The sequence below is a fragment of the Myotis myotis genome, unplaced genomic scaffold, assembly GCF_014108235.1.
Source record: "Myotis myotis isolate mMyoMyo1 unplaced genomic scaffold, mMyoMyo1.p scaffold_m19_p_3, whole genome shotgun sequence".
In the NCBI taxonomy this organism is placed as follows: Eukaryota; Metazoa; Chordata; class Mammalia; order Chiroptera; family Vespertilionidae; genus Myotis; species Myotis myotis.
The window spans coordinates 113,059,666-113,087,183 of record NW_023416335.1 but is presented as its reverse complement, the minus strand read 5'-3'; the positions used below and the strand labels follow the sequence as shown (position 1 = coordinate 113,087,183).

The 27,518-nt window shown below is 39.7% G+C and overlaps 1 protein-coding gene across 2 annotated transcripts in view; it reads right to left on the bottom strand.

The window, feature by feature from the left end:
- Positions 1-27,518, bottom strand: part of KATNAL1 (katanin catalytic subunit A1 like 1) — a 104,788-nt gene that overhangs the window by 53,434 nt on the left and 23,836 nt on the right. For both annotated transcript variants that reach the window (XM_036301737.1, XM_036301738.1), the window contains exon 4: positions 663-831. In XM_036301737.1, coding sequence (XP_036157630.1) covers positions 663-831 — 169 coding nt within the window. The remainder of the gene's footprint in view (positions 1-662; positions 832-27,518) is intronic.

Sequence of the window (27,518 nt, the reverse complement as noted above, 5' to 3'; positions counted from 1 at the left end):
ACCCAGTACTATGTTTATTCACTGATCAATTTTCCAGATAAAGTAAATGTATACAATGAACTGTAATCAAAGGGAATTTTCTCATTTAAAACAAATTTGCAGTTAAATTTTATTTTTTTATTTTTAGCTGTAGTAAATTATATCCATCATCTTATTCTGTGAATACAGGATAGGACAAAAGTAGCTTTACAGTTGTCAGTACAGAAAAAAGTTTACTCTTGTATTATTATTTATCAATTATTGTATTATTTTCCATATGAGCAACTGTAAACCTGCTTTTGCTACACCCTGTATATACATTTCCTTCCCTGTAAGTCTGTTCCCTTCAATTGCTTTCATTTATTCTTCATTTTAATTCAGAATAACTGTTTAAATATACTTTTTAAGTTTTAAAACTTTATTTTGAATATTTCTACAAAAGACCCATTTTCCTTAATAGTTGTGTGTGTGTGTGTGTGTGTGTGTGTGTGTGTGATATACCTGTGAGGTTACTGACATTGCAGAACAGCCTTTGAAATACAAAGGCCATTTAGGTTTTTAATTTACACCTTTTTTAATATCTTCTTATCAAAACCACAGTACTCTGAAAAAACTAACAAAAATTATACTATGCACCAAAAGTCATGGGCTTCAATGAGTAAGTTGCAAAGAGATAGCCTTGCCTTGTCATCTCTCCCTCTTGCTCTACAATCCTTATCCCTACTTGTAGAGGGCTTCTCACTCTTCGATATAGGATGTGCTCGACCTACAGGTCCCCGGGCTCCTGCTCCTGGCATTTCTTTCCTCAGAGGCTTTACTTCGCGATTGGGACGCCTTATCTGAGGTGGAGCTCTGACAAAAAAAAATAAAATAAAATAAAAATTAATCAAAGGCAAAAGTATTTCAGTACTACCTTAGTCAATAAAACTTAAATTATGAAGGCCAAAATCTCCAATTTTCTCCTGTTTGTCAATGCATGGCCACGTCAATTAGGTTAGTTTCTAAAAATGTTTTTCTTTAAAATACACTGGTTGATACAATTATTAAATACATATAAATAAAATATATAGCAGCAATTATTTTGTCAAAAGTAACTATCAATCACCAACAGATGGCAATACAGACTATTCCCATCTAATAATCTTAATAGTGTAATGGAAAATCCATTACTTTATTCATTACTGTCCTAAACCAAGAATAAGAAACTTAAAAAAACAAAACACTGAATAAAAGCTGAAACGACAAGAATTCAAAATGTGCCTATGTGCAGCTTACTAATTTATTTATTTTTTTAAATATACTTTTATTGATTTCAAAGAGAAAAGGAGAGAGTGAGACAGAAACATCAATGATGTGATGCATGACCCCCACATCGAGCCCACAACCTGGGCATGTGCCCTGACTGGGAATCAAACCATGACCTCCTGGTTCATAAGTCAATGCTCAACCACTGAGATACGCTGGCTGGGCTACTAATTTATTTTTTACAACAAAATGATTTCCTCTGATTCTGTATTGGAAAATCCAACATTTCATTCATAAATTACGAATAGCAAGACTCAACAATCAAATCTCATAAACAAAGTAATTTATGTTTTTAAAATATTATTCATACTTTTGGAGGGTCAAAAATCACAGGATCCTTCAGATTATACAGGTCCCCAAAAGTGAATCAAGAATTTTGATAGGGGGAGAAACCAAGATGGCGGCATAGGTAAACACCGGAGATTGCTGCCTCACACAACCACTTCAAAAATACAACTAAAAGACAGAACGGACATCACCCAGAACCACAGGAAGGCTGGCTGAGGGGAAATTCCACAACTAGAAGGAAAGAGAAAAGCATACCGAGACTCAGAGGAGGCACGGTGCTGAAATAAAATACAAAGGTGCGGAGGTGCGTGCGGAGCGGGCTGGCGGCTGAGGGCGCGGTTGTCGTTTTCAATTGGGAGGGAGTCTCAGGCTCTGAGCTCCAGTTCCGGGTGAGTCTCTGGGGACCCAGACTCAAACGGGAGAAGCGGGACTGTCTGGCATTGGTCGGAACTCGAGGATAGCTTTCTCTCCGAGGTACTTGCAGAGGTTGCTGGGACACTGAGAGGCAGAGCCTCTGGGTACAGGACTGAGAGCAGCCATAACTGCTCGCTCCACCCACCCTGTTGATCCCCTGGGACCCGCCCCACCCAAGCCTTGCAGGGAGGCATTTGCTGGTTAGCCTCAGGCAGAGGCTAGATTAGCACCGCCCTAGAGATCCAGCACAGAAGTTCTCCCACTGCACACACAGCTGATTCTCACAGCCAATTGGCCGGGAGGTCAAATCCCTGCCAGTGTTACCTACAACAAACAAGGCTTAGCTACAACAAGACTGCGCACAAAGACCACAAGGGGGTGCACCAAGAGTGTCTACCTCAGGTAATTGGGACACTGAGCACAGAAAGCCACTCTATCAACACAGCGAAGCATAAAAAATGCCAAGACAAAGAAACAGGACACAAATGACAGAAATGGAGGAAAGCAGGCTGCTGGATATAGAATTCAAAACCACACTTTTGAGGTCTTTCAAGAGTCTTCTAGAGACTGCCGATAAACTTAATGAGATGTACACGAAATCTAATGAGACCCTCAATGTTGTGATAAAGGACCAACTAGAAATTAAGCATACACTGACTAAAATAAAGACTATTATACAGACTCCCAACAGCAGACCAGAGGATCACAAGATTCAAGTCAAAGATTTGAAATACAAAGAAGCAAAAACACCCAACCGGAAAAGCAAAATGAAAAAAGAATCCGAAAATACGAAGATAGTGTAAGGAACCTCTGGGACAGCTTCAAGAGTACCACATCCGAATTATAGGGGTGCCAGAAGATGAGAGAGAGCAAGATATTGAAAACCTCTTTGAAGAAATAATGAAAGAGAACTTCCCATACCTGGTGAAAGAAATAGACTTACAAGTCCAGGAAGCGCAGAGAACCCCAAACAAAAGGAATCCAAAGAGGACCACACCAAGACACATCATAATTAAAATGCCAAGAGCAAAAGACAAAGAGAGAATCTTAAAAGCAGCAAGAGAAAGAAACTCAGTTACCTACAAGGGAATACCCATATGGCTATCAGCTGATTTCTCAACAGAAACCATGCAAGCCAGAAGAGAGTGGCAAGAAATATTCAAAGTGATGAATACCAAGAACCTACAACCAAGATTACTTTATCCAGCAAAGCTATCATTCAGAATTGAAGGTCAGATAAAGAGCTTCACAGATAAGGAAAAGCTAAAGGAGTTCATCACCACCAAACCAGGATTATATGAAATGCTGAAAGGTATCCTTTAAGAAGAGGAAAAAGAAGAAAAAGGTAAAGATACAAATTATGAACAACAAATACGCATCTATCAACAAGTGAATCTAAGAATCAAGTAAATAAATAATCTGATGAACAGAATGAACTGGTGATTATAATAGAATCAGGGACATAGAAAGGGAATGGACTATTCTTTGGGGGGAAAGGGGTGTGGGGGATGGGAGAAGAGACTGGACAAAAATCGTGCACCTATGGATGAGGACAGTGGGTGGGGAGTGAGGGCGGAGGGTGGGGTGGGAACTGGGAGGAGGGGAGTTATGGGGGGAAAAAAGAGGAACAAATGTAATAATCTGAACAATAAAGATTTAATTTTAAAAAATAAATAAAAATTTAAAGGAAAAAAAAGAATTTTGATAAATATGAATGTGATGGATGTTAATGAAACTTACTGTGATCATTTTGCAATTTAAAGACTGAATCATTATGTTGTACACCTGAAGCCAATATAAGTTAATGTCAACTATACTTTATTTTTTAAGAAAAGAATTTTGATAGCTATATAAAAGTAACAATGCAGACAAAGTGGTATATTTTGTTTCACGTAATATGAAACAAATTTGTGAAACATGTCTTCTTTAGATAGAAAAATGTTGGCATAACTCAGTACAGTATTTACTACTCTCTCTGGGCGTTGTGGGGACTCTTTCATTATGTATATAATCTCTTCTTCTTTGTATTGTCTCTGCCTCTATTTCTCTACCTTTTCTATCTACAGTTCTACCTGTACTGGTGTAGCCCTTCAGATGTGTATTCCTTTTTCACCAATATACTATATCTATTATTGTTCCCTTTCCAACTTCATGCTTTTAATTCATCTAACTCATTGTGGAGCATCTCTTCCTGGATTCAGAAAAAGTGGCACTTGTATGTGTATATAACTCAATGAACCCAGCAAAACAGGAAAATGGATGAAAAGCCAGGAAGATGACAAACTCCAGGCAAGAAAAAAAAAAAGAGTAAAAAAAGGTAAAAGAAATGACAACATCTTACAGATCTACCTAACAGAGTATCTTCAACTTGTTGGAATCAGATGACTACATGAACCTGCTAAGGAGAGAGAGGCTGGTGGAAACTGTGTCTGTCTATGAGGTTCCCACATACTGACAGCTGAAGCCCTAGAGTTCAGTCAAATGATAGTATATTGAACAACCATGAGCAGGCAGTTGGCCTCTGCTGTGCTAGACCCTAGGCGGAGACAAAGATGAATATACAATCGTGTGAAAGAAATCCATACAGAAGGAACTGGAAACTGGTATACAATAAACTGGTTATAAGACATTTTCAAATTTAAGGTATTCTATATTATTGGTTCTAGTACATTAATCTTGTAAGCATCCTATATAATAAAAGGCTAATAAGCAAATTGTCCCCTTGACTGCGAGTTCGACCAGGAGTTCGATGGCCCTCCTCCCAGCCATCCCCGTCCAATTGCCCCAATTGGGGAGGGCCGGGCAGACCCCACCCATGCACAAATTCATGCACTGGGCCTCTAGTTCTGCCAATAAAAGAAAAATGTGATGAGACTGGTAAAAAATAGAAAACTAAAAATGTTACATTGCTCTATTTTTTACTTATTTCTTTATTTAAACTCTCACCCAGGGATATATTTATTGATTTTAGTGAGAGAAGGGGAGAGGGAGAGAAGAGGGAGACAGAGAGAGAGAAAGAGAAAGAGGTGAGAAACATTGATTGGTTGCCTCCCAAATGCCCCCCAACCAGAGCTCAAACCTGCAACCTAGATATATGCTCTGACCAGGAATTGAACCCACAACCTTTTTGGTGTATGGGACAATGCTCTAACCAACTAAATCAACAGGCTGGGACCATTATTCTATTCTTAGTATTTCATTGTGACCACTTTTTCCTAACTGAAGTTTGTTTTAATGAGGGACAGATTATCCTATATAATAAAAGGCTAATATGTATATTATCCCCTTGGGAGTTCGACCACTTGCTATGACATGCGCTGACCACCAGGGGGGCGGCACATGACGAAGGAAGGCCCCAGCTGGCAGCCAGCAGCTGGGGGAAGGCCCTGATTGCCAGTCAGGCCTAGGGACCCTAACCGTGCACGAATTTCATGCAGCGGGCCTCTAGTTTATATATATTTGCAAATGTATAAATACCTTTCCAGAACCCAATTCATGGGCCTGGCCCCGGACAATGAGGAAACCATCTCCTCCACACAGAACACATGGCAAATTTGCCCTGTCAGCAACCGGACCCCTGTTAAACAGTCTCATTGTTTACGGTCCTGCTCTTCAGACACACTGCCAGCCTGAAGCCTGGCCACATGGCTGCACCCTCCCTCAGGGGTGATGGTAGTGGATCCTGAAGCATGGCCACCCCCTCTCCAGACCATGTTCCCCCTTGGCGTGCTCTATTAGGGTACACCCACCACAGGCTCTGGGAGGCTGTGTTGTCAAAGTTATTTAAAAGCCAGTGCACAGGCTGCATGCCCAGGGTTTGCAGCTGCTGACCTGCCCTGCCATTCAATACTCTCATGGGCTCATACACAGTCTGAGTGAAACTGCTCAAGAAGCCACATGTGCCCTTTGTGGCCAGTCCCCTGTCTCACAGAAAGTGGGCCTGTGTCCAGTGTCTGCAGTTCCATTTCACTGCAGCTGGATGCTACATTTATAACAGACTCTGTCAGCTTCCCAAAGGACATCCTTGATTCTGTTCTGTACTTCCCCCTCCAGGAACACACCACTGCACAATGTCATGCTTCAAATTAAGGACTCAGTGACAGCTTCCAGGCTGTGTAACATATAAGTCTCAAAGCCTCTTTTACTGGTTTCTTTTTATTTTTTTTTTTAAATATATTTTATTGATTTTTTACAGAGAGGAAGGGAGAGAGACAGAGAGTCAGAAACATCGATGAGAGAGAAACATCGATCAGCCGCCTCCTGCACAACCCCCACCAGGGATGTGCCCGCAACCCAGGTACATGCCCTTGACCGGAATCGAACCTGGGACCCTTCAGTCCGCAGGCTGATGCTCTATCCACTGAGCCAAACCGGTTTCGGCTACTGGTTTCTTTTTAAAGAGACTTTAGTATGGTTACAGAACATCATCTTTGCCTGAATGGCCAAACAAAGACTGACACTGTACCAGCTTGCACTATTTCAAATATAGAGAATAAATCTGCAGAAAAAAAACTAGACTGTCTACACTGTGCTTAGTTCTCCTACTTGATGACATTTCCTTGTAGGAATAGGAAGACATAAGCCCTATTCTATCATAAGCCTGATTTCCTCCAAAATCCAATACTTCCTCTTTTTAAGCTGTACATTTAAATGTCAACATTATATGTAGATGTTCTTATCAGCCTTGCTTGTAATGACAAGCACCTAGAAACAACCCAAATGTCCAGTATCAGAATAGAAATGTAAATTAATACATGTTCACATAATGGGATCCAATATTCACACAAACATGGATTACAGCTACACGCAATAACAAAGCATGAATCTCAGGGCCATCACATTAAGTGCAAACGTAGGTTCAAAGAACTCGCAGTGTAATTCCAAGTAAAACTGGACACTGTTTGGGGATACAAATGTACGTATTAAAGTATAAAGAAAGGCAAGGGAATGATAAACCCCAAATTCACGGACGTGTCAAACTGTGAAATGGGAGGGAAGAAATAGGATGCAGAGGAGCCATAGGGGGACTTCAAGGTGTATCAGCAAAGTCCTTTACCTTAAACGCCGTGGTGAGTGTATAGATGCTACTGTATTCTGATTCCTTATACCTTATATACATTTTAATTGTTCATATTAATTATTGAGGAGTTAATAAAACTGAAATATTATCCTATCTAATAAAAGAGTAATATGCAAATTGACCATCACTCCAACACACAAGATGGTCACCCCCATGTGGTCAAAGATGGCCACCACAAGATGGCCAGCAGGGGAGGGCAGTTAGGGGTGACCAGGCCTACAGAGGAGGGCAGTTGCAGGGGGACCAGGCCTGCAGGGGAGGGCAGTTGAGGGCAATCAGCCTGGCAAGGGAGGGCAGTTAGGGGTGACCGGGCCAGTAGGGGAGGGCAGTAAGGGGCAATCAGGCTGGCAGGAGAGGGCAGTTAGGGGTGACCAGGCCAGCAGGAGAGGACAGTTAGGGGTGACCAGGCCAGCAGGGGAGGGCAGTTAGGGGTGACCAGGCCTGCAGGGGAGGGCAGTAAGGGACAATCAGGCTGGCAGGAGAGGGCAGTTAGGGGTGACCAGGCCTACAGGGGAGGGCAGTTAGAGGCAATCAGGCCGGCAGGGGAGCAGTTAGATGTCAATCAGGCTGGCAGGGGATTGGTTAGGGGGTGATCAGGCTGGCAGGCAGAAGCAGTTAAGGGCAATCAGGCAGGCAGGCATGTGAGTGGTTAGGAGCCAGCAGTCCTGGATTGTGAAAGGGATGTCTGACTGCCCACCGGGATCAGGCCTAAACGGGCAGTCGGACATCCCTCGAGGGGTCTCAGATTGGAGAGGATGCAGGCTGGGCTGAGGGACATACCCCCCTCCTGTGCACAAATTTCGTGCACCGGACCTCTAGTTATACTATAACACGAATTAAGACATCTGAACACATAAAAATGAAATTATAGGACTGCTACAAAGTTTCAGGCATGTTGAAGTGATGTAGGCTCAGAGGACCCAGCCTCAGTTGAACCTATTGCACCACCACCTGGCAAATCTCCAGAAGACTATCTACAGAAATAGAGCTGTCTCATAGCACCACCCCACCAGAATTCCTGAAGTCAAAGCTAAATGGACCCTTGTGAAGATGACTTCATTCTACACCATGTTAAGAATAGATTCTTGCCTGGCCAGTTTAACTCAGTGGGTACAGCATCAGCCTTGGATCAAAGGGTTGAGAGTTTGATTCCTGATCAAGGGCACACACCTTAGTTGCATGTTCAATCCCCGGCCCCTGGTGAGCAAGCAGGAGGCAACCAATCCAATCAATGTTTTTTTCTTTCTCTCTTTCTCTCACTCTTCCTCTCTCCTCTCTCTTTCTCCCCCTCTCCCCTTCCTTCCACTCTCTAAATATCTATAGGAAAAATATCTTCACTTCTCCTTCCCTTCCTCTCCCTTCCTCTCTAAAAAATCAATTTTAAAAAAATGTTGTAAACACTATTCCTACTTTCACAGAGAAAGAGCATCAAGACCTGGAGTCAGCATCAGATTTAGAACCCTAAGACCAGGTGACTTTTTACTCTCAGAGCACCAATTACCTATTATACAAGCATATTACATATCATCTACAATTTACTAGGCTCAGATCCATAAGAAGAGTCACTATCAATGCTAGCTATAGCCTTAAAAATGCTTCCTCTGTAAATGGAGATATTTCATAGAATTAAAAACATTTTTTTTCTTACATCATCTGTATACTGTATTGTGTGTTCACTACCTTAAGTCAAGTCTCTTTTCATCACCATTAATTCCCCCTTTACCCTGTTCTACCTCCCTCCACCCTCCTTTTCCTCTTGTAATCACCATATTGTTGTCTGTGTCTATGAGTTGTTTGTTTTGCTCAATCCCTTCTCCTTTTTCACCCAGCCCCCAACCTCCTTTTCTATTTTTCATTGAAATATAACATATATACAATAAAATGCACATATATTAAGTACACAACTTAATAAAAGTACATACCATGTAACCACAAGTAGATCAAGATGGAACATTTCCCAAAATCCCAGAAGGCTTTTCATGGCCCCTCTTAGTCAATTATCAGCCCCTAATATAATCACTATATTGGCCTTGTTATCACAGATTAGGTTTTCCTGTTCTAGTTTCATATAAGCGTAATTCTATAGTACATACTCTATGTTTGCTTTCTTTCTTTCAACATTACCTGTGAAATTCATTCATGTGCCTGCAGATAGTATTAGTTGATCTTTCTTCATTGCTGTGTAGTATTCTATTGAATAAATAGTATACTACAACTTATCTAGTCAACCGTTAAAAGACACTTCAATTGTTTTCTGTTTTAGGTTATTATTAAAGCTTCTATGAATATTGGGAAACATAAACGTTCATTTTTGGGGGGGTATGTACTGAGGACTGGAATTGCTGAATCAGAGGATATATGGAAGATTAGATTTCATATACACAGCCAGTTTTCCTAAGTGGTGATGCCAGTTTACACTTCCATCAACAATGTCTGAGTGCCACCTGTTCCATCTTAGCCATTCTGGAGGGATGGTAATGGTATCTCATTGTGGTATTACTTTGCCTTTCCAGAATAACTATGGATGTTAAGCACCTTCCCAACAATATGCTTACTGGCCATGTGAATGTCTTCTTTTGTAGAGGACCTATCCTAGTCTTTAGTCCTTTTTCAATCAGGTTGTCTGATTTATTTCTTATTAACTGATTGATTATCATTCCTTGAAGGCATATCTCAGAGATATTGCAGGTTTGATTCCAGACCACTGCAATATGTGAATACCTCCATTAAGCAAGTCACATGAATTTTTTGGTTTTCTAGTGCATATGAAAGTTATGTTTATACTTATGGTAGTCTATTAAGTATACAATGGCATTATGTCTAAAAACCTATGTACATAACAAATCTTAATTAAGAAATACTTTATTGCTAAAACATGCCAACCATTATCTGAGCCTTCAGTGAGTCATAATCTTTTTGCTGGTGGGAGTTCTTCCCTTGATACTGATGGCTGCTGACAGATCAAGGTGGTGGTTGCTGAAGGCTGCAGTGGGAGTGAAGGTATCGTAAAATAAGACAATGAAGTTTATCACTTTGACTGACTCTTCCTTTCATGAACAATTTTCCTGTAGCATACAATGCTGTTTGATGGCATTTTACCCACAGGCAATCCATTCAGGCTCTGCTGCTGTTTAATCAACTAAATTTGTGTAATATTCCAAATCCTTTGTTATCATTTCAACAATCCTCACAGCATCTTCACCCGTAGTTTCCATCTCAAGAAACCACTCTCTTTGCTCATCGTTAAGAAGCAACTCCCCATCCATTAAAGTTTTAGCATGAAATTACAGCAATTTATCCACATCTTAAGGCACACTTCTAATTCTAGTTCTCTTGCTATTTCCACATCTGCAGTTACTTCCTCCACTGAAGTCTGGAACCCCTCGAAGTTATCCATGATGGTTGGAAACAAGTTCGTCCAAACTCCTGCTAATGTTGTTATCTTGACCAGTTCTCATGAATCACAAATAGTCTTAATGTATCTAAAATGGTGAATCCTTTCCACAAGGTTTTCAATTTACTAGGCTCAGATCCATAAGAAGAGTCATTATCAATGCCAGCTATAGCCTTACAAAATGTATTTTTTTAAGTAATAAGACTTTAAAGTCGAAACTACTCCTTGATCATGGACAGAATGAATGCTGTATTGGCAGGCTTGAAAACTACATTTCTCCCATAGTACACCTCTATCAGAGCTCTAGAATGACCTGGTACATTGTCAATGAGCAGTAATGTTTTAAGAGAATTTTTTTTTCTGAGCAGTAGGTCTCAATAGTGGGCTTAAATTTTTCAGTAAACCATATTACAAACAGCTGTGTTGTCACCACCCAGGCTCTGCTCTTCCATTTATAGAGCACAGGCAGAATAAATTTAGCATAATTCTTAAGGACCCCAGGATTGTGAGGATGGCAAATGAGCACTGGCTTCAACTTAAAGTCTCCAGATGCATTAGCTCCTAACAGTTAGGACCTAACTGAAGGGTCTGCCTGTCCTTTGAAGCTTTGAAACCAGACATTAACTTCTCCTCTCTAGTTATGGAAGTCTTATATGGCATTTCTTCCAATGAGGCTGTTACATCCACATTGAAAATCTGAGTTGGGAATTCCAGTCAAGATGGCAATGTAGGTAAACACAGTACTCACCTCCTCCCATAAAATTACAACAAAACTGCCCAGCTGGATTGAGTCAGTGGTTGAATGTCAACCCTTGAACCAGGAGATTCCTGGTCAGGGCACATGCCTGGGGTTGTGGGCTTGATCCCCAGTAAGGGGGCATGTGCTGAAGGCAGCCAATCAATGATTCTCTTTCATCACTGATTTTCCTACCTCTCTCTCTCTCCCTTCCTTTCTGAAATCAAAACAAAATTTTTTTAAAAATTACAATTAAACTTACAGAATAACCATCATTCAGAACCCTCTAAAATTGAGCTGAATGGAAGTCCTACGACTAAGGAATTAAAGAAGCCACATTGAGACAGTAGGAGGGACAGAGATACAGAAAGGGCTAGTCCCACACCCACATGTGGCAGATAAAAATCAGGAGGGATATCTCAGCTGTGGAGGTCCTCCCTGAGGAACAAAAAGGTCCCAGGCCCACAGCTCAATGTTCCAGTGCCAGAAAGAGAAGTCCCCATAACTTCTGGCTATAAAAAACCAGCAGAGATTGAGGGAGTCAGAGGGCTGCTAGAGTCCCAGGCAGCTCCTCTTAAAGGGCCCACATATGGACTCACTCAGATTCACTCCCTCTGAGTTCCAATCCAGGCAAGAGCAGCAAAGGAAATGAATTGCTTGGCATCGGGGAGAGAATTGGAGGGGCAGCTTTCTCCTAGATAGAAATGTTGGCAGGGGCCATTGTTCCTTTGAAGAGACGTTCCCCCACAGAGCCAGCAGGAAGGCACAACATCTGAGGCTTCATCAACCTGGCTCACACTGTTTGCCCCACCCTGGTGATTCCCTAATGCCCCACACCACCACCACCCGCAAATTTCCAGGCCCACCCAAGCAGTTTCCAGTGGCTTTTACATAAAAATGACCTGTCTTGCTTATGCTCAGATTTTTTTTAATATGTATTTTTTATTGTTGACAGTATTACATGCTTCAGATTTTCCCAAAATCTCTCACACAACCAGCATCTGATCTCAGTGAGCCCCATACGTCTCTCAGGCCCAGCACTAGCAGCTACCAGCCTTGGTTCATAGCTAGGAACCTCCAAGCCCAGCACAAGAGGCAGCCATCTGAAGATTTCTTTGTAGCTGAGGCCAGGTGGCCCTGGCGTAGAACACAGGTGGTGGCTGACCTTGGCTTGCATCTCCCAGGAGGCTCCAGAGCCAGTGCACCCAGTAGACAGCTTCAGATAATGTCGAAGTACCACCACCCAACCACCTCCAAAAACGACACACTCAAGTGGACTCAGCAGGCACCAAAGCCTTGCTAAAATAAGTCCTACTATGGGTGATGGGCCCCTGCACAGCTGATCCTCCATGGTGGTCAGAGATCAGCGGTCAGAGGTCACAGCCAGTCCTTGCAGCTGATAGGCCTGGGTAAACCCCTCCTATGACATGCCAACAGCTCAACTACAAGAGAAGAGTGTACATGGCCCACACAGGGAAGGGGCGGCACACCTTGAGTACCCAGCTTGGATGACAGAGGAGACTATGTCACTAGACCCTATAGGACTCCTACTATATTAGGCCAGTCGACCAAGCCTGGGAGATGTAGCAGCTGTGCCTAATACATAGAAACAAATACAGGGAGGCTGCCAAAATGAGGAGACAAAGAAACATGTCCCAAATGAAAGAACAGAAAAAAACTCCAGGAAAAAAAATAAGCAAAATGGATACAAGCAATCTATTAGATGCAGAGTTCATAACACTGGTTATTAGGATGCTCAATGAACTTAGTGAGAACCTCAACAGCACAAGAAAGGACTAGTCATTAATAAAGGATACACTAATTGAAATGCAGGATAATTTACAGGGAATCAATATAGGGTAGATGAAGCTGAGAATCAAGTCAGCAATTTGGAATATAAGAAAGCAAAAAAATACCTAATCAGAATAGCAAAAAGAAAAAGGAATTTTAAAAAATGTGGATAGTGTAAGGAGCCTCTGGGATAACTTCAAGCATACCATTATTCACATCATGGGGTGCCAGAAGGAGATGAGAAAGAATAAGAAATTGAAAACCTATTTGAAAAAATAATGACAGAAAACTCCCCTAACCTGGTGAAGGAAATAGACATACAAGTTGAGGAAGTACAGAAAGTCCCAAACAAGATGAATCCAAAGAGGCCCACAGCAAGACACATCATAATTAAAAGGCAAAAGGTTAAAGACAGCCCTGGCCAGTTGCTCAATGGTTAGAGCATTGGCCCCCAGACCAAAGGGTTGCTTGCGGGTTCAATTCCCGGGTAAGGGCACATACCTTGGTTGCAGTTCAATGCCTGGCCCCAGCTGGGGTATAAGCAGGAGGCAACCAATTGATGTGTCTCTTTTACATCAATGTTTCTCTCTCTTTCTCTCCCCCTTCCACCTCCCATCCACTCTCTAAAAATCAATGGAAAAAATATCCTCATTCCTCAGGTGAGGATTAAAAAACAAAAGACAAAGAGAGAATCTTAAAAGCAGCAAGAGAAAGACAGTTATCTACAAGGGAGCTCCATAAGACTATCACGATTTCTCAATAGAAACTTTTCAGGCCAGAAGGGATTGGCAAGAAATATTCAAAGTAATGAAAAGCAAGGACCTACAACCATTATTACTCTACCCAGCAAAACCATCATTTAGAATTGAAAGACAAATAAAGAGCTTCCCAGACAAGAAAAAGCTAAAGGAGTTCATCACCACCAAACCAGTATTACATGAAAAGTTAAAGGGTCTTCTTAAAGAAGAAGAAAATAAAAAATATGAACAATAAAATGGTAACAAATACATATCTATTAACAATTGAATCTAAAGAAACAAAATAAACAAACAAGCAGAACAGAAACAGAATCATAGATACAGAGAACGTTTTTATGGTTGCCAGATGGGAGAGGGGTAGGATAGGAAAGAGGTGAAGGGATTAAGAAGTACAAATTGCTTATTACAGAACAGTCATGGGGATGTAAAGTATAGCATAGGAAATATGGCCAATAATAGTCTAATAGCTATGTATGGTGTCAGATGGGTACAAGATTTATCGATGATCACTTATTAAGTTATATAATGTCTATAATTACAAGACAGGAGGAGAGCCTAAGGAAGCTTTGGGACAACATGAAACAAAATAACATACGAATAATAGGGGTGCCAGAACAACAGAAAGAGGAACAAGGGTTAGAAAACCTATTTGAAGAAATAATATCAGAAAACTTCCCAGAGGTGGGGAAGAAAAAAATCACACAAGCACAGAGAGTCCCAAACAAGGTGAACCTGAAAAGACCCACACCAAAACACATCATAATTACCATGGCAAATGTTCAGGACAAAGAGAGAATCTTACAGACTGCAAGAGAGAGACAGAAAGTTACATTCAAGGGATCTCCAATTAGATTATCAAATGATTTCTCAACAGAAACACATCAGGCCAGAAAAGAATGGACAGAAATTTACAAAGTGATGCAAAGCAAAGGACTGAATCCAAGAATACTCTATCCAGCAAGGCTATCATTCAAAATTGAAGGGGAAATAAGAAGCTTCACAGACAAAAAAAGGCTAAGAGAGTTTATCACCACCAAGCCAGCAATGCAAGCAATGCTAAAGGGACGGGTGTAAAAAGAAGAAATAAAAAGCTCAGAAAGAAAACAGCCACACAAAAAAAGAAATGGCTACAAACAAGTACCTTTCAATAATAACTTTAAACGTAAACGGACTAAATGCTCCAACCAAAAGACATCGAGTGATTGAATGGATAAAAAAACATGACTCGCCGAAACCGGTTTGGCTCAGTGGATAGAGCGTCGGCTTGCGGACTGAAGGGTCCCAGGTTCGATTCCGGCCAAGGGCATGTACCTGGGTTGCGGGCACATCCCCAGTAGGAGATGTGAAGGAGGCAGCTGATCGATGTTTCTCTCTCATCGATGTTTCTAACTCTCTATCTCTCTCCTTTCCTCTCTGTAAAAATCCAATAAAATATATTTAAAAAAATAAAAACAAACAAACAAAAAAAACCAAAAATCATGACCCATACATTTGCTGTCTACAAGAGACCTACCTCAGAAGAAGGGACTCACACGGACTGAAAGTGAAGGGATGGAAAAATATCTTTCAGGCAAATGGAAATGAAAAAAAGGCTGGGGTAGCAATACTTATATCGGACAAAATAGACCTCAAATGAAGGCCATAACAAGAGATAAGGGAGGACACTTCATAATACTAAAGGGATCAATACAACAAGAGGATATAACCCTGATGAACATATATGCACCCAATGCAGGAGCACCCAAATACATAAAAAAACTCCTGGAAGATATCAAGGGAGAGTTCGACAACAATACAATCATAGTGGGGGACTTTAATACACCACTGACATCACTGGATAAATCCTCTAGACAAACAATCGGCAAAGAAACAGCAATCCTAAATGACTCACTAGATCAGATGGACTTAATTGACATCTTCAGAACACTTCACCCCAAAGCCACGAAATATACATTCTTCTCAAGGGCTCATGGGACATATTCAAAAATAGACCACATATTGGGTCACAAACAAAGTCTCCCCAAATTCAAGAAGACTGAAATCATACCAAGCATCTTCTCAGACCACGATGGCATAATATTAGAAATAAACTACAATAAAAACAACCCAAAATACTCAAACACTTGGAAACTGAATAGCATGTTATTAAATATTCATTGGGTTACCAATGAGACCAAAGAAGAAATTAAAAACATCCTGGGAACTAATGACAATGAAAACACAACAATCCAAAACCTATGGGACACAATGAAAGCAGTCCTGACAGGGAAGTTTATAGCTCTACAGGCCTATCTCAACAAATAAGAAAAAATGGTAGTAAATCATCTAACTCTACATCTCAAAGAATTAGAGAGCAAGAAGAAAACTCCAGAGTGAGCAGAAGGAAGAAGATAATAAAGACTAGAGCAAAAATAAATGACATAGAGACCAAAAAAACAATACAGAAAATCCATGAAACCAAGAGCTGGTTCTTTGAAAGGATAAACAAGATTGATGAACCTCTAGCCAGGCTCACCAAGAAGCAAAGAGAGAGGACCCAAATAAACAAAATCAGAAATGATAGAGGTGAAATAACAACAGACCCCACAGAAATACAAATGATTGTTAAAAAATACTATGGACAACTCTACTCTAACAAACTAGGTAACCTGGAGGAAATGGACATATTCCTAGAAAAATACAACATTCCAAAACTCAATCAGGAAGAATCTAAAAATCTCAACAGGCCAATAACTATGGAAGAAATTGAAGCAGTCATCAAAAAGCTTCCAGCAAACAAAGGCCCAGGACCAGACAGCTTCACAGGGGAGTTTTACCAAACATTCAAGGAAGAACTAAAACCTATCCTCCTCAGACTACTACAAAAAATCCAAGAGGAAGGAACACTTCCAAGCTCATTCTATGAAGCCAGCATCACCCTCATACCAAAACTAGGTAAAGACAACACAATGAAAGAGAATTACAGGCCAATATCCCTCATGAACATAGATGTCAAAATCCTCAACAAAATCTTAGCAAATCGGATCCAGCAGTACATCAGAAAGATCATACACCATGACCAAGTAGGATTTATCCCAGGGATGCAAGGATGGTACAATATCTGCAAATCAATAAACGTGATACATCACATAAACAAATTGAAAGAAAAAAACCACACAGTCATATCAATTGATGCAGAAAAAGCATTTGACAAAATCCAACACCCATTTTTGGTAAAAACTCTCAGCAAGGTGGGAATAGAAGGATCATACCCCAACATAATAAAAGCCATATATGACAAACCCACAGCCAATATGATACTCAATGGACAAAAACTAACACCATTTGCCCTAAGAACAGGAACAAGACAGGGATGTCCACTCTCACCACTCCTCTTTGATATAGTACTGGAAGTATTAGCCATTGCAATTAGACAAGAAGAAGAAATAAAAGGCATCCAAATTGGAAAAGAAGAAGTAAAACTGTCCTTATTTGCAGATGACATGATATTATACATAAAAAACCCTAAAGACTCCATCAATAAACTATTAGACTTAATAAATGAATTCGGCAATGTAGCAGGATACAAAATTAACACCAAGAAATCTAGGGCATTTCTATACACCAATAGTGAACTTACAGAAAGAGAAACTAAAAAAAACAATCCCATTTACCATCGCACAAAAAAAATTAAGCTACCTAGGAATAAACTTAACTTAGCAAATCAGATCCAGCAGTACATCAGAAAGATCATACACCATGACCAAAGAATAAGGAGGTAAAAGACCTCTACTCAGAAAACTACAGGACGTTGAAAAAAGAGATAGAGGAAGACATAAACAGATGGAAGAACATACCATGTTCTTGGATTGGTAGAATCAACATCATTAAAATGTCCATACTACCCAAAACAATCTATAAATTCAATGCACTTCCCATTAAAATACCAATGGCATATTTCACAGGCCTAGAACAAACTCTCCAAAAATTCATCTGGAATAAAAAAAGACCTCGAATAGCTGCAGCAATCCTGAGAAAGAACAAAGTAGGTGGGATCTCAATACCAGATATCAATCTGTATTACAAAGCCACTGTTCTCAAAACTGCCTGGTATTGGCACAAGAACAGACATATAGATCAATGAAATAGAACAGAGAAATCGGGCAGAAATCGGCCCGAACCAACAAGCTCAATTAATATTTGACTAAGGAGGCATGAACATACAATGGAGTCAAGACAGTCTCTTCAATAAATGGTGTTGGAAAAATTGGACGGATACATGCAAGAAAATGAAACTAGACCACCAACTTACACCCTACACAAAAATAAACTCAAAATGGATAAAGGACTTAAATGTACGACAGGAAACCATAAAAATACTAGAAGAATCCAAAGGCAACAAAATCTTAGACATATGCCGAAGCAATTTCTTCCCTGATACAGCTCCTAGGGCATTGGAAACTAAAGAGAAAATAAACAAATGGGACTACATCAAAATAAAAAGCTTCTGCACAGCAAAAGAAACCATCAACAAAACAACAAGAAAGCCCACTGTGTGGGAAAACATATTTGCCAATGTTATATCTGATAAGGGCCTAATCTCCAAAATTTATAGGGAACTCATACAACTTAACAAAAGGAAGATAAACAATCCAATCAAAAAATGGGCAAAGGACCTAAATAGACACCTTTCAAAAGAGGACATTCAGAAAGCCAAGAGACATATGAAAACTTGCTCAAAGTCACTAATCATCGGAGAGATGCAAATCAAAACAACAAGGTACCATCTCACACCTGTCAGAATGGCTATCATCAACAAATCAACAAACGACAAGTGCTGGAGAGGATGTGAGAAAAAGGAACACTCGTGCACTCCTGGTGGGAATGCAGACTGGTGCAGCCACTATGGAAGACAGTATGGAGTTTCCTCAAAAAACTAAAAATGGCCAAAGCCGGTTTGGCTCAGCTGATAGAGCGTCGGCCTGCGGATTGAAGGGTCCCGGGTTCGATTCCGGTCAGGGGCATGTATCTGGGTTGCAGGCACTTCCCCAGTGGGGGATGTGCGGGAGGCAGCTGATCGATGTTTCTCTCTTCGATGTTTCTAACTCTCTATCTCTCTCCCTTCCTCTCTGTAAAAAATCAATAAAATATATTTTAAAAAAAAAAACTAAAAATGGAACTCCCATTTGACCATGTGATCTCACTTCTAGGAATATATCCCAAGAATCCAGAATCACCAATCAGAAAGGATATACGCACCCCTATGTTCATAGCAGCACAATTCACCATAGCTAAGATCTGGAAACAGCCTAAGTGCCCATCAGTGGATGAATGGATTAGAAAACTGTGGTACATCTACACAATGGAATACTATGCTGCTGTAAAAAAGAAGGAACTCCTACCATTTGCAACGGCATGGATGGAACTGGAGAGCATTATGCTAAGTGAAATAAGCCAGTCAATGAAGGAAAAACACCACATGATCTCACTCACTCATGGATAATAAATACCATTATAAACTTATGAACAAAAATAGATACAGAGGCAGAGCTGCCTCGAACAGACTGTTAAACTACAGCGGGAAAACCGGGAGGGTTGAGGGGCGGGGGGTCGGGGGGGTAAGAGATCAACCAAAGGACTTGTATGCTTGCATATAAGCATAACCAATGGACATAAGACACTGGGGGGGGGGGGAGGGCAGGGGAGGCCGGGGGATTGTTAAGGGCGGGAAAAAAAGGAGACATATGTAATACTCTTTGTAATACTTTAAGCAATAAAACAATTTTTTAAAAAAGAAAATAAAAAACCAATCCCATTTACCATTGTAACAAGAAAAAAATAAGATACCTAGGAATAAACTTAACCAAGGAGGTAAAAGACCTATACTTGGAAAACTATAGGACATTCAAAAAAGAAACAGAGGAAGATACAAAGAAATGGAAGCATACATCATGTACATGGATTGGAAGAATTAACATCATTAAAATGTCTATACTACCCAAAGAAATCTACAGATTCAATGCAATCCCTATTAAAATACCAATGGCAGCCCTAGACAGTTTGGCTCAGTGGATAGAACATCAGCCTGCAGACTGAAAGTTCCCAGATTCGATTCCATTCAACGGCACATGCCCGGGTTGCAGGCTCGATCCCCAGTAGGGAGCATGCAAGAGGCAGTCAATCTATGATTCTCTCTCATTGATATTTCTATCTCTCTCTCCCTCTCCCTTCCTCTCTGAAATCAATAACAATTATATTTAAAAATAAAAATAAAAAATAAATAAATTAAATACCAGTGGCATACTTCACAGAGTTAGAACAAATACTCCAAAAATTATATGGAACCATAAATATACCCCGAACAGCTGCAGCAATCTTGAAAAAGAACAATTAAGTAGGGGGGATCATAATACCGGATATCAAATTATATTACAAAACCATTATAACTAAAACAGCCTGGTACTGGCACAAGAACAGGCATATAGACCAATGGATCAGAACAGAGACCCCAGAAATTGACCCACACCATTACAGTCACTTAATATTTGACAAATGAGGCAAGAACATACAATGGAGTAAAGACAGTCTCTTCAACAAATGGTGCTGGGAAAACTGGACAGACACATGCAAAAAGATGAAACTATACCACCAACTTGTACCACACACAAGAATAAACTCAAGATGGATAAAAGACTTAAATGTAAGGTATGAAACCATAAAAATCTTAGAAGATAACATAGGCAATAAAATCTCAGACTTCTCATGTAGCAGTATGTTTATGGATACATCTCCTAGGGCAAAGGAAACTAAGGTGAAAATAAACAAATGGGACTACATTAAAATAAAAAGGTTCTGCATAGCAAAGGAAACCACCATCAACAAAACGAAAAGGGAACCCACTGAATGGGAGAACATATTTGCCAATGGTACATCTGAATATATGCACCCCTATGTTCATAGCAGTGCTATTTACAATTGCTAAGATTTGGAAACAGCCTAAGTGCCCATCAGCAGATTAATGGATAAAAAAGCTGTGGGACATTTACACTATGAAATACTATGCATCTGTGAAAAAGAAAGATCTCTTACCCTTTGGGACAGCATGGAGGGACCTAGAAAATATTATGCTAACCAATGGACATAAGACACTGGGGGGTAGGGGAGGCCAGGGGATTGTCAAGGGCGGGGGGGAAAAAAGGAGACATATGTAATACTCTTTGTAATACTTTAAGCAATAAAAAAAAATAAAAATAAAAAATAAATTAAAAAAAAAAGAAGGGAAGAGTAGGCCAGTATGTCTAAATGTATATGGTGAACTTAGTAATATACCATGTACCAGGAAAAAAAAAAAAAGAATTCCATTCTTCCCATTAGTAGGTCTGTATTACAAATAACTGTACTCAGTTGTAACATTTAAAATTTTGTCAATTGAAAAAAAAAAAAAGAAAATATTATGCTAAGTGAAAAAAGCCAAGCTGAGAAAGACAAATATCACATGATCTCACTTATTTGCAGAATCTAATGAACAAAATGAATTTACCAGCAAAATAAAACCCAAAGAAGGGAGGCACTGAACAGATTGACATACCTCTATATGGGGTTTGGGGGGCTAGAAGAGATAAACCAAAGAACTTATATATTTACATGCATAGCCCATAGACACAGGCAATAGGGTAGAGAAGACCTGGGGGATGGGAAGGGGCTGGGAGGAGGGTGGAAAGGGTCCGGGGAAATGAGAGATATCCGCAATACTATCAACAATAAACAATACATTTTTAAAAGTGAAAAATAAAAATAACTTTAGAAACTTTAGTTGTTTGCTTTCAGATTATAAACAAATATTTTATTCTGATATATTCAGTAGTCAGTCTGTTCAAAATATTAACTTTTTCAACATATATCTGAACTCTTAGTGAATGCAAGACACTATGCTACTACAATATGAGAGGATATATTAAGTCTTCCCTCATTATCTAATAAACAAATCAATCACATTCAGAAATACATTGAGTACTACAAGCCATGCTGATATGAGTTGTTTTGTATCCTCAAGGATGCTGTTTGTGCAGAAAATACTCTTCAAAGTCTTACTTTACTTCTTTAAAATTCAACTTATAAAAGTTAAAAATGAAAAAACTCAGTTATTTCTTAAAGCTTTTAAATTCAGTTAACAAATATTTTTCTATACACAAGAGTAGCATATTTTAGAAATCCCTTTTAAGAGGCTTTTGAATAATATTTGGTCCAGCTTGCAAACCCAATTAATTAAATGGCAACAAAAATTTTTACCTACATATATAAATTTAATACGTTTTACTTCCTTCTTAGCTCTTCAATTGTCTTACTTAATGAAGCATAATAAATTACATAAAAATACATTTATAAACCTAGTAAATTAAACTTATAAGGTAAGCATATCTCTCTCCAGAATGTTCCTCAAAAGTAGTTAACATAATTTTTTGTAAAAAAAAAATTACAGATTTAAATTATTCCATAATACATTTTAAATTGCAATTGAATGGTTTATTAGCCATATTTTCTTAAATTACAAGTACAAATAAAAATAAGTCAGTATGTACTAATGCATATGTCCCTTAACAGAGAAATATTATTATAGTTTTAATTCTCTTAGATATTTTCATTTTTTAATTCTAAACCTTCCTGGAATTGAAGGGTGTTTACCAATTATCATCCAAGTTAACCAAAGTAACACTTAACTGGCAATTTCATCTGCTATAAAACCTGAAGCTGCTGACATACTTTTCACACCAAATGTTACACAATTTCTTTTAACATCATGGAAGTTGCCTTCTAGCATTTTTATGTTACCCACAACCAGATTTCTGCTAGATAGTTACGGGATTCTTGTCAGTGATTCTGATGGGACATATTAAGCAAGAGTTGCCGAGCCAGTCATTCTGTCACTTCGAAGGTGAGGGAAAGAAGACGGTAACATTACTAATTTTCTAGTCTAGTGGTAGAATTCCACCACTCCCAGGCAAGTTAATCACTTGATTGTACCTTGCTCTTCTTTGGCATTAAATATATTTGTCAAATATCAAAGAGATTTGACTTTGGGTGGTGGGCACACAATGCATTTTGTATCATAGAATTGAATGTACACTTGAAACTGATATAATCTTATGAACCAATGTCATTCCAATAAATTTAATTTAAAAAAATAAATTTTAAAAATATTTTTAAAAGGTAGACTCTTGTCTTTTCCATTTTTTAAAAAATATATTTTATTGATTTTTTACAGAGAGGAAGGGAGAAGGCTAGAGAGTTAGAAACATCAATGAGAGAGAAACACTGATCAGCTGCCTCCTGCACACTCCCTACTGGGTATGTGCCCGCAACCAAGGTATATGCCCTTGACAGGAATCGAACCTGGGACCCTAGAGTCCACAGGCCGATGCTCTATCCACTGAGCCAAACCAGTTAGGGCTTGTCTTTTCCATTTAACTCTAGAGACCTTTGAACCTGAAAATCTTAAAATATTTCATGTATTTTCTGCCTAACTCTGAAGACCTTAAAACTAGATGGACAATGGCATTTCTTTAGATTGTAAGGACTACAAAACTTTTACTGATATTAAAAATTGACCTTTATCTTACAGTTCTTTGTTTAACTTATAGTCAAATTCTGAGCTTATTTTACTAATTTTCAAAAAATTCAATAAGCTTATATTTTAGCCAAAATGCTATTCATATATTTTTAAAATTTGGCCCTGGCCAGGTAGCTCAGTTAATTAGAGCTTCATCCTGATATGCCAAGGTTGTAGGTTCAATCCCCAGTCAGGGCACATACAAGAAGCAACCAATGAATGTATAAATGGGTAAGATAATAAACTGATGTTTCTCTCTTCCTCCCTCCCTCCCTCCCTCCCTCCCTTTCTTTTTCTCTCTCTTAAATCAATAAATAAGAAAAAAAAAATAATTATACTGAACATCCCTTTCTGTCCACACAATAATCCTATAACTAAAGCCTTTCTGAAGCAGAGTTCCCTACTAACCCATAAACTAGAGCCCTCAAAAAGAATAAACTGTAGAATAAAACCCACAAGAAGTTATAATGGAAATACAAAAATAATAAATATATGGTTACAACAAAAATAAGCTGAAAACCTTCCCACTATAAAACATATAGGAATTCTAGAAAAAAATGTAACAAATATCCTTTTACATACATTGATGATCTTACAAGAGGGCCACATGATAATGGCCAATAAATACATAAAAGAAAGGAACTGGCAGTCTTTGGGGTTCCTGAATCTCGGACACCTAAGGGCTTGAGATGTAATGACTGCACAGTAAAACCTGAGACAAGGCCTTTGTTCCTCCTAAGTCAAAGAAGGTGAATTGAGACTACCACATAAAGCCAGGATTCTCAAATGGCTATAATTTCAGTGAAATGGTAGAATTTAACACACACACACACACACACACACACACACACACACACAGAGAGACAGACACACACACTAATACAAACAGAAACAAGAAAGTCTATCTGTTCTATATTTGTGGAATGAGCAAAAGTCTTCCTTAGAAATAATAACCAAGGGCCTGCTCTCATGTGATTTGGGATTCAGTGTTATATTACCTTAAGCAAATAAATTTACCTAAAAGTGGTCCTACACAGGTAACATCTCTAAGGCACCTGGATAAAACAAAACACAGGAGTACCATCCTTCTAAAGAAGGCACACATTAGAATAACTAAAACCTTGAGAAGACATTATCAACTTTACCACAAACAAGAGCCATCAGAAATAAAAACGTAGGACTTACAATAACTTCTGATAAAATTATCAGTTACAGATAATAAAATGAACATTTAAAATAGTTAAAAGCCTAAAAGAATTTAAAGCAAAAGAAACATAAGTCTTAAGTACTATAAATAAAAATAAAACTACACTTAAGTAATTCATAGTGAAACTACTTAATACCAAAGACAAAAAATAAGACTATAAAAATAATGAGACATTAAAGAAGTTATCTATAGGCAAACAACAATTAAACTGATAATGTAAGCCAGAAGCAAAATAATACTACAGTGGAGCCTTCACTTACGAGTTTAATTCATTCCGTGACGGAGCTTGTTACTCAAATTACTCGTATGTCAAATCAAGAAGTGAACGAGTGAGACACGTGATGCTGGGCTGATGTTGTGGCATTCACTGTGACGTTTGCTGCGCCAACTAGCGGTGGGGTATCTGAAGCTGGCTCGTAACCCAAATTTTAGCTCACAACTAAAAGCAAAAAATCGGCCAAGAGATGGCTCGTATCTCGAAAAACTCGTTAGTCGGGACACTCGTAAGTCAAGGCCCCACTGTATTACTAATATCTTCAAAGCACAGTGAATAAGTAACTCCCAATGTAGTATTCTATATTCTAAACTATCATTTAAAAATGACATAAAAATAAAGATATTTTGGAGAAATTAAGATGGCGGCATAGATAAACACTGGGAAATTGCTGCCTCCCAAAACAACTTCAAAAATACAACGAAAAGACAAAACGGACATCATCCAGAACTACAGGAAGGCTGGCAGAGTGGAAATTCTACAACTAGAAGGAAAGAAAAGCACACTGAGAGCAAGAGGAGCTGCGGAAGTAAAGTGCAGAGGTACAGAGGCTCATGCGCACGAAAAGGGGCTGGCACCTGAGGACACGGCTGTCTTTTTGAATTGGGAGGGAGTCACAAGCTCCCGACTGCTCTGAACTCCAGTTCCGGGAAGTCTCTGGGGACCCAGGACTCATATGGGGAGAAACTGGACTGTCTGGCAGCGGGCAGAACTTGGAACTTGAGGGCAGCTTTCCCTCAGAGGTGCTTGCAGCAATTACCAGGACACTGAGATGCGAGGCCCCTTAGGGCAGGGCTGAGAATCTGCCATAGCTGCTTGCTCCGCCCTTTGATTCCCTGAGACCCCGCCCCACCCAGGCTGCGGCAGAGGCTTTTGCATATGAATGCCCTGGCCCTTTGCAACCTGAAAATTACCTAACTGCAGCTGGGCCAGACAGACCCAGAACTTCCAAGAGAAGGCCCAAGGCCTCACAGCGGCTTGCACTGCTTCACAGCTGGGCCTCATCAGGGCACCTCCAAACTCCAAAAAAGGAAGGGGAATCTGCAGTTCTCTTCGTAGCTCCTTCTGTGTAACCTCAGGCAGAGGCTAAATTAGCACCTCCTTAGATCCAAGAGCCAGTGTACCCAGTGGTCAGAGTGGGACCATCCAGATTACAGCTCCTCAGATCCATAAGGGACACACTCAGGGTGCAGACTCAGTGAGCACCAAAGCCCCACTGAAGCAAGTCTTGCCCCAGAAGGGTGTCTTCAGCACAGAAGTTCTCCCACTGCAGACACAGCTGATTCTCACTGCCAATTGGCCTGGAGGTCAATTCCTCCCAGTGATCCTACAACAATCAAGGCATAACTACAATAAGACTGTGCACAAAGCCCACAAGGGGGTACACCAAGAGTGTCCACCTCAGGTAACTGGGGAGGCTGAGCCACTGGGCCCTACAGGACACCTAGCACACAAAACCACTCTACCAACACCGGGAAGCATAAAAAATGCGGAGACAAAGAAACAGGTCACAAATGACAAAAATGGAGGAAAGCAAACGACTGGATATAGAGTTCAAGGCCACGTTTATAAGGTTTTTCAAGAATTTTATGGAAACCGCCGATAAATTTAGTGAGACCCTGGAGGATATGAAAAAAGACCAACTAGAAATTAAGCATACACTGACTGAAATAAAGAATAATATACAGAGATCCAACAGCAGACAAGAGGATCCCAAGAATCAAGTCAAAGATTTGAAATACAAAGAAACAAAAAATACCCAACCGAAAAAGAAAAAAGATTCCAAAAATATGAAGATAGTGTAAGGAGCCACTGGGACAACTTCAAGCGTACCAACATCAGAATTATAGGGGTACCAGAAGGAGAGAGAGGGCAAGATATTGAAAACCTATTTGAAGAAATAATGACAGAAAACTTCCCCTACCTGGTCAGAAAAATAGACTTACAAGTCCAGGAAGCGCAGAGAACCCCAAACAAAAGGAATCCAAAGAGGACCACACCAAGACACATCATAATTAAAATGCCAAGAGCAAAAGACAAAGAGAGAATCTTAAAAGCAGCAAGAGAAAGAAACTCAGTTACCTACAAGGGAGTACCCATACGACTGTCAGCTGATTTCTCAACAGAAACCATGCAGGCCAGAAGGGAGTGGCAAGAAATATTCAAAGTGATGAATACCAAGAACCTACAACCAAGATTACTTTATCCAGCAAAGCTATCATTCAGAATAGAAGGTCAGATAAAGAGCTTCACAGATAAGAAAAAGCTAAAGGAGTTCATCACCACCAAACCAGCATTATATGAAATGCTGAAAGGTATTCTTTAAGAAGAGGAAGAAGAAAAAGGAACTCTTACCATTTGCCACAGCATGGATGGAACTGGAGAGCGGATAAATACCACATGATCTCACTCATTTGTGGAATATAACGAACAACATAAACTGATGAACAAGGACTGATCCAGAGACGGAGAGGCATTGATTGGACTGTCAGGCCTTGGAGGGAAGGTAGGGGAGGGTGGGGGTAAGGGGGAAAGATCAACCAAAGGACTTATATGCAAGCATATAGGCCTAACCAATGGACACGGACAACGGGGGGGGGGGGGGGGAGGGCATGAGGGGGGGGTAGAGGGTAACGTGGGGATAAGGACACATATGTAATATCTTAATCAATAAAAAATATATTAAAAAGAAAGAAAGAAAGAAAA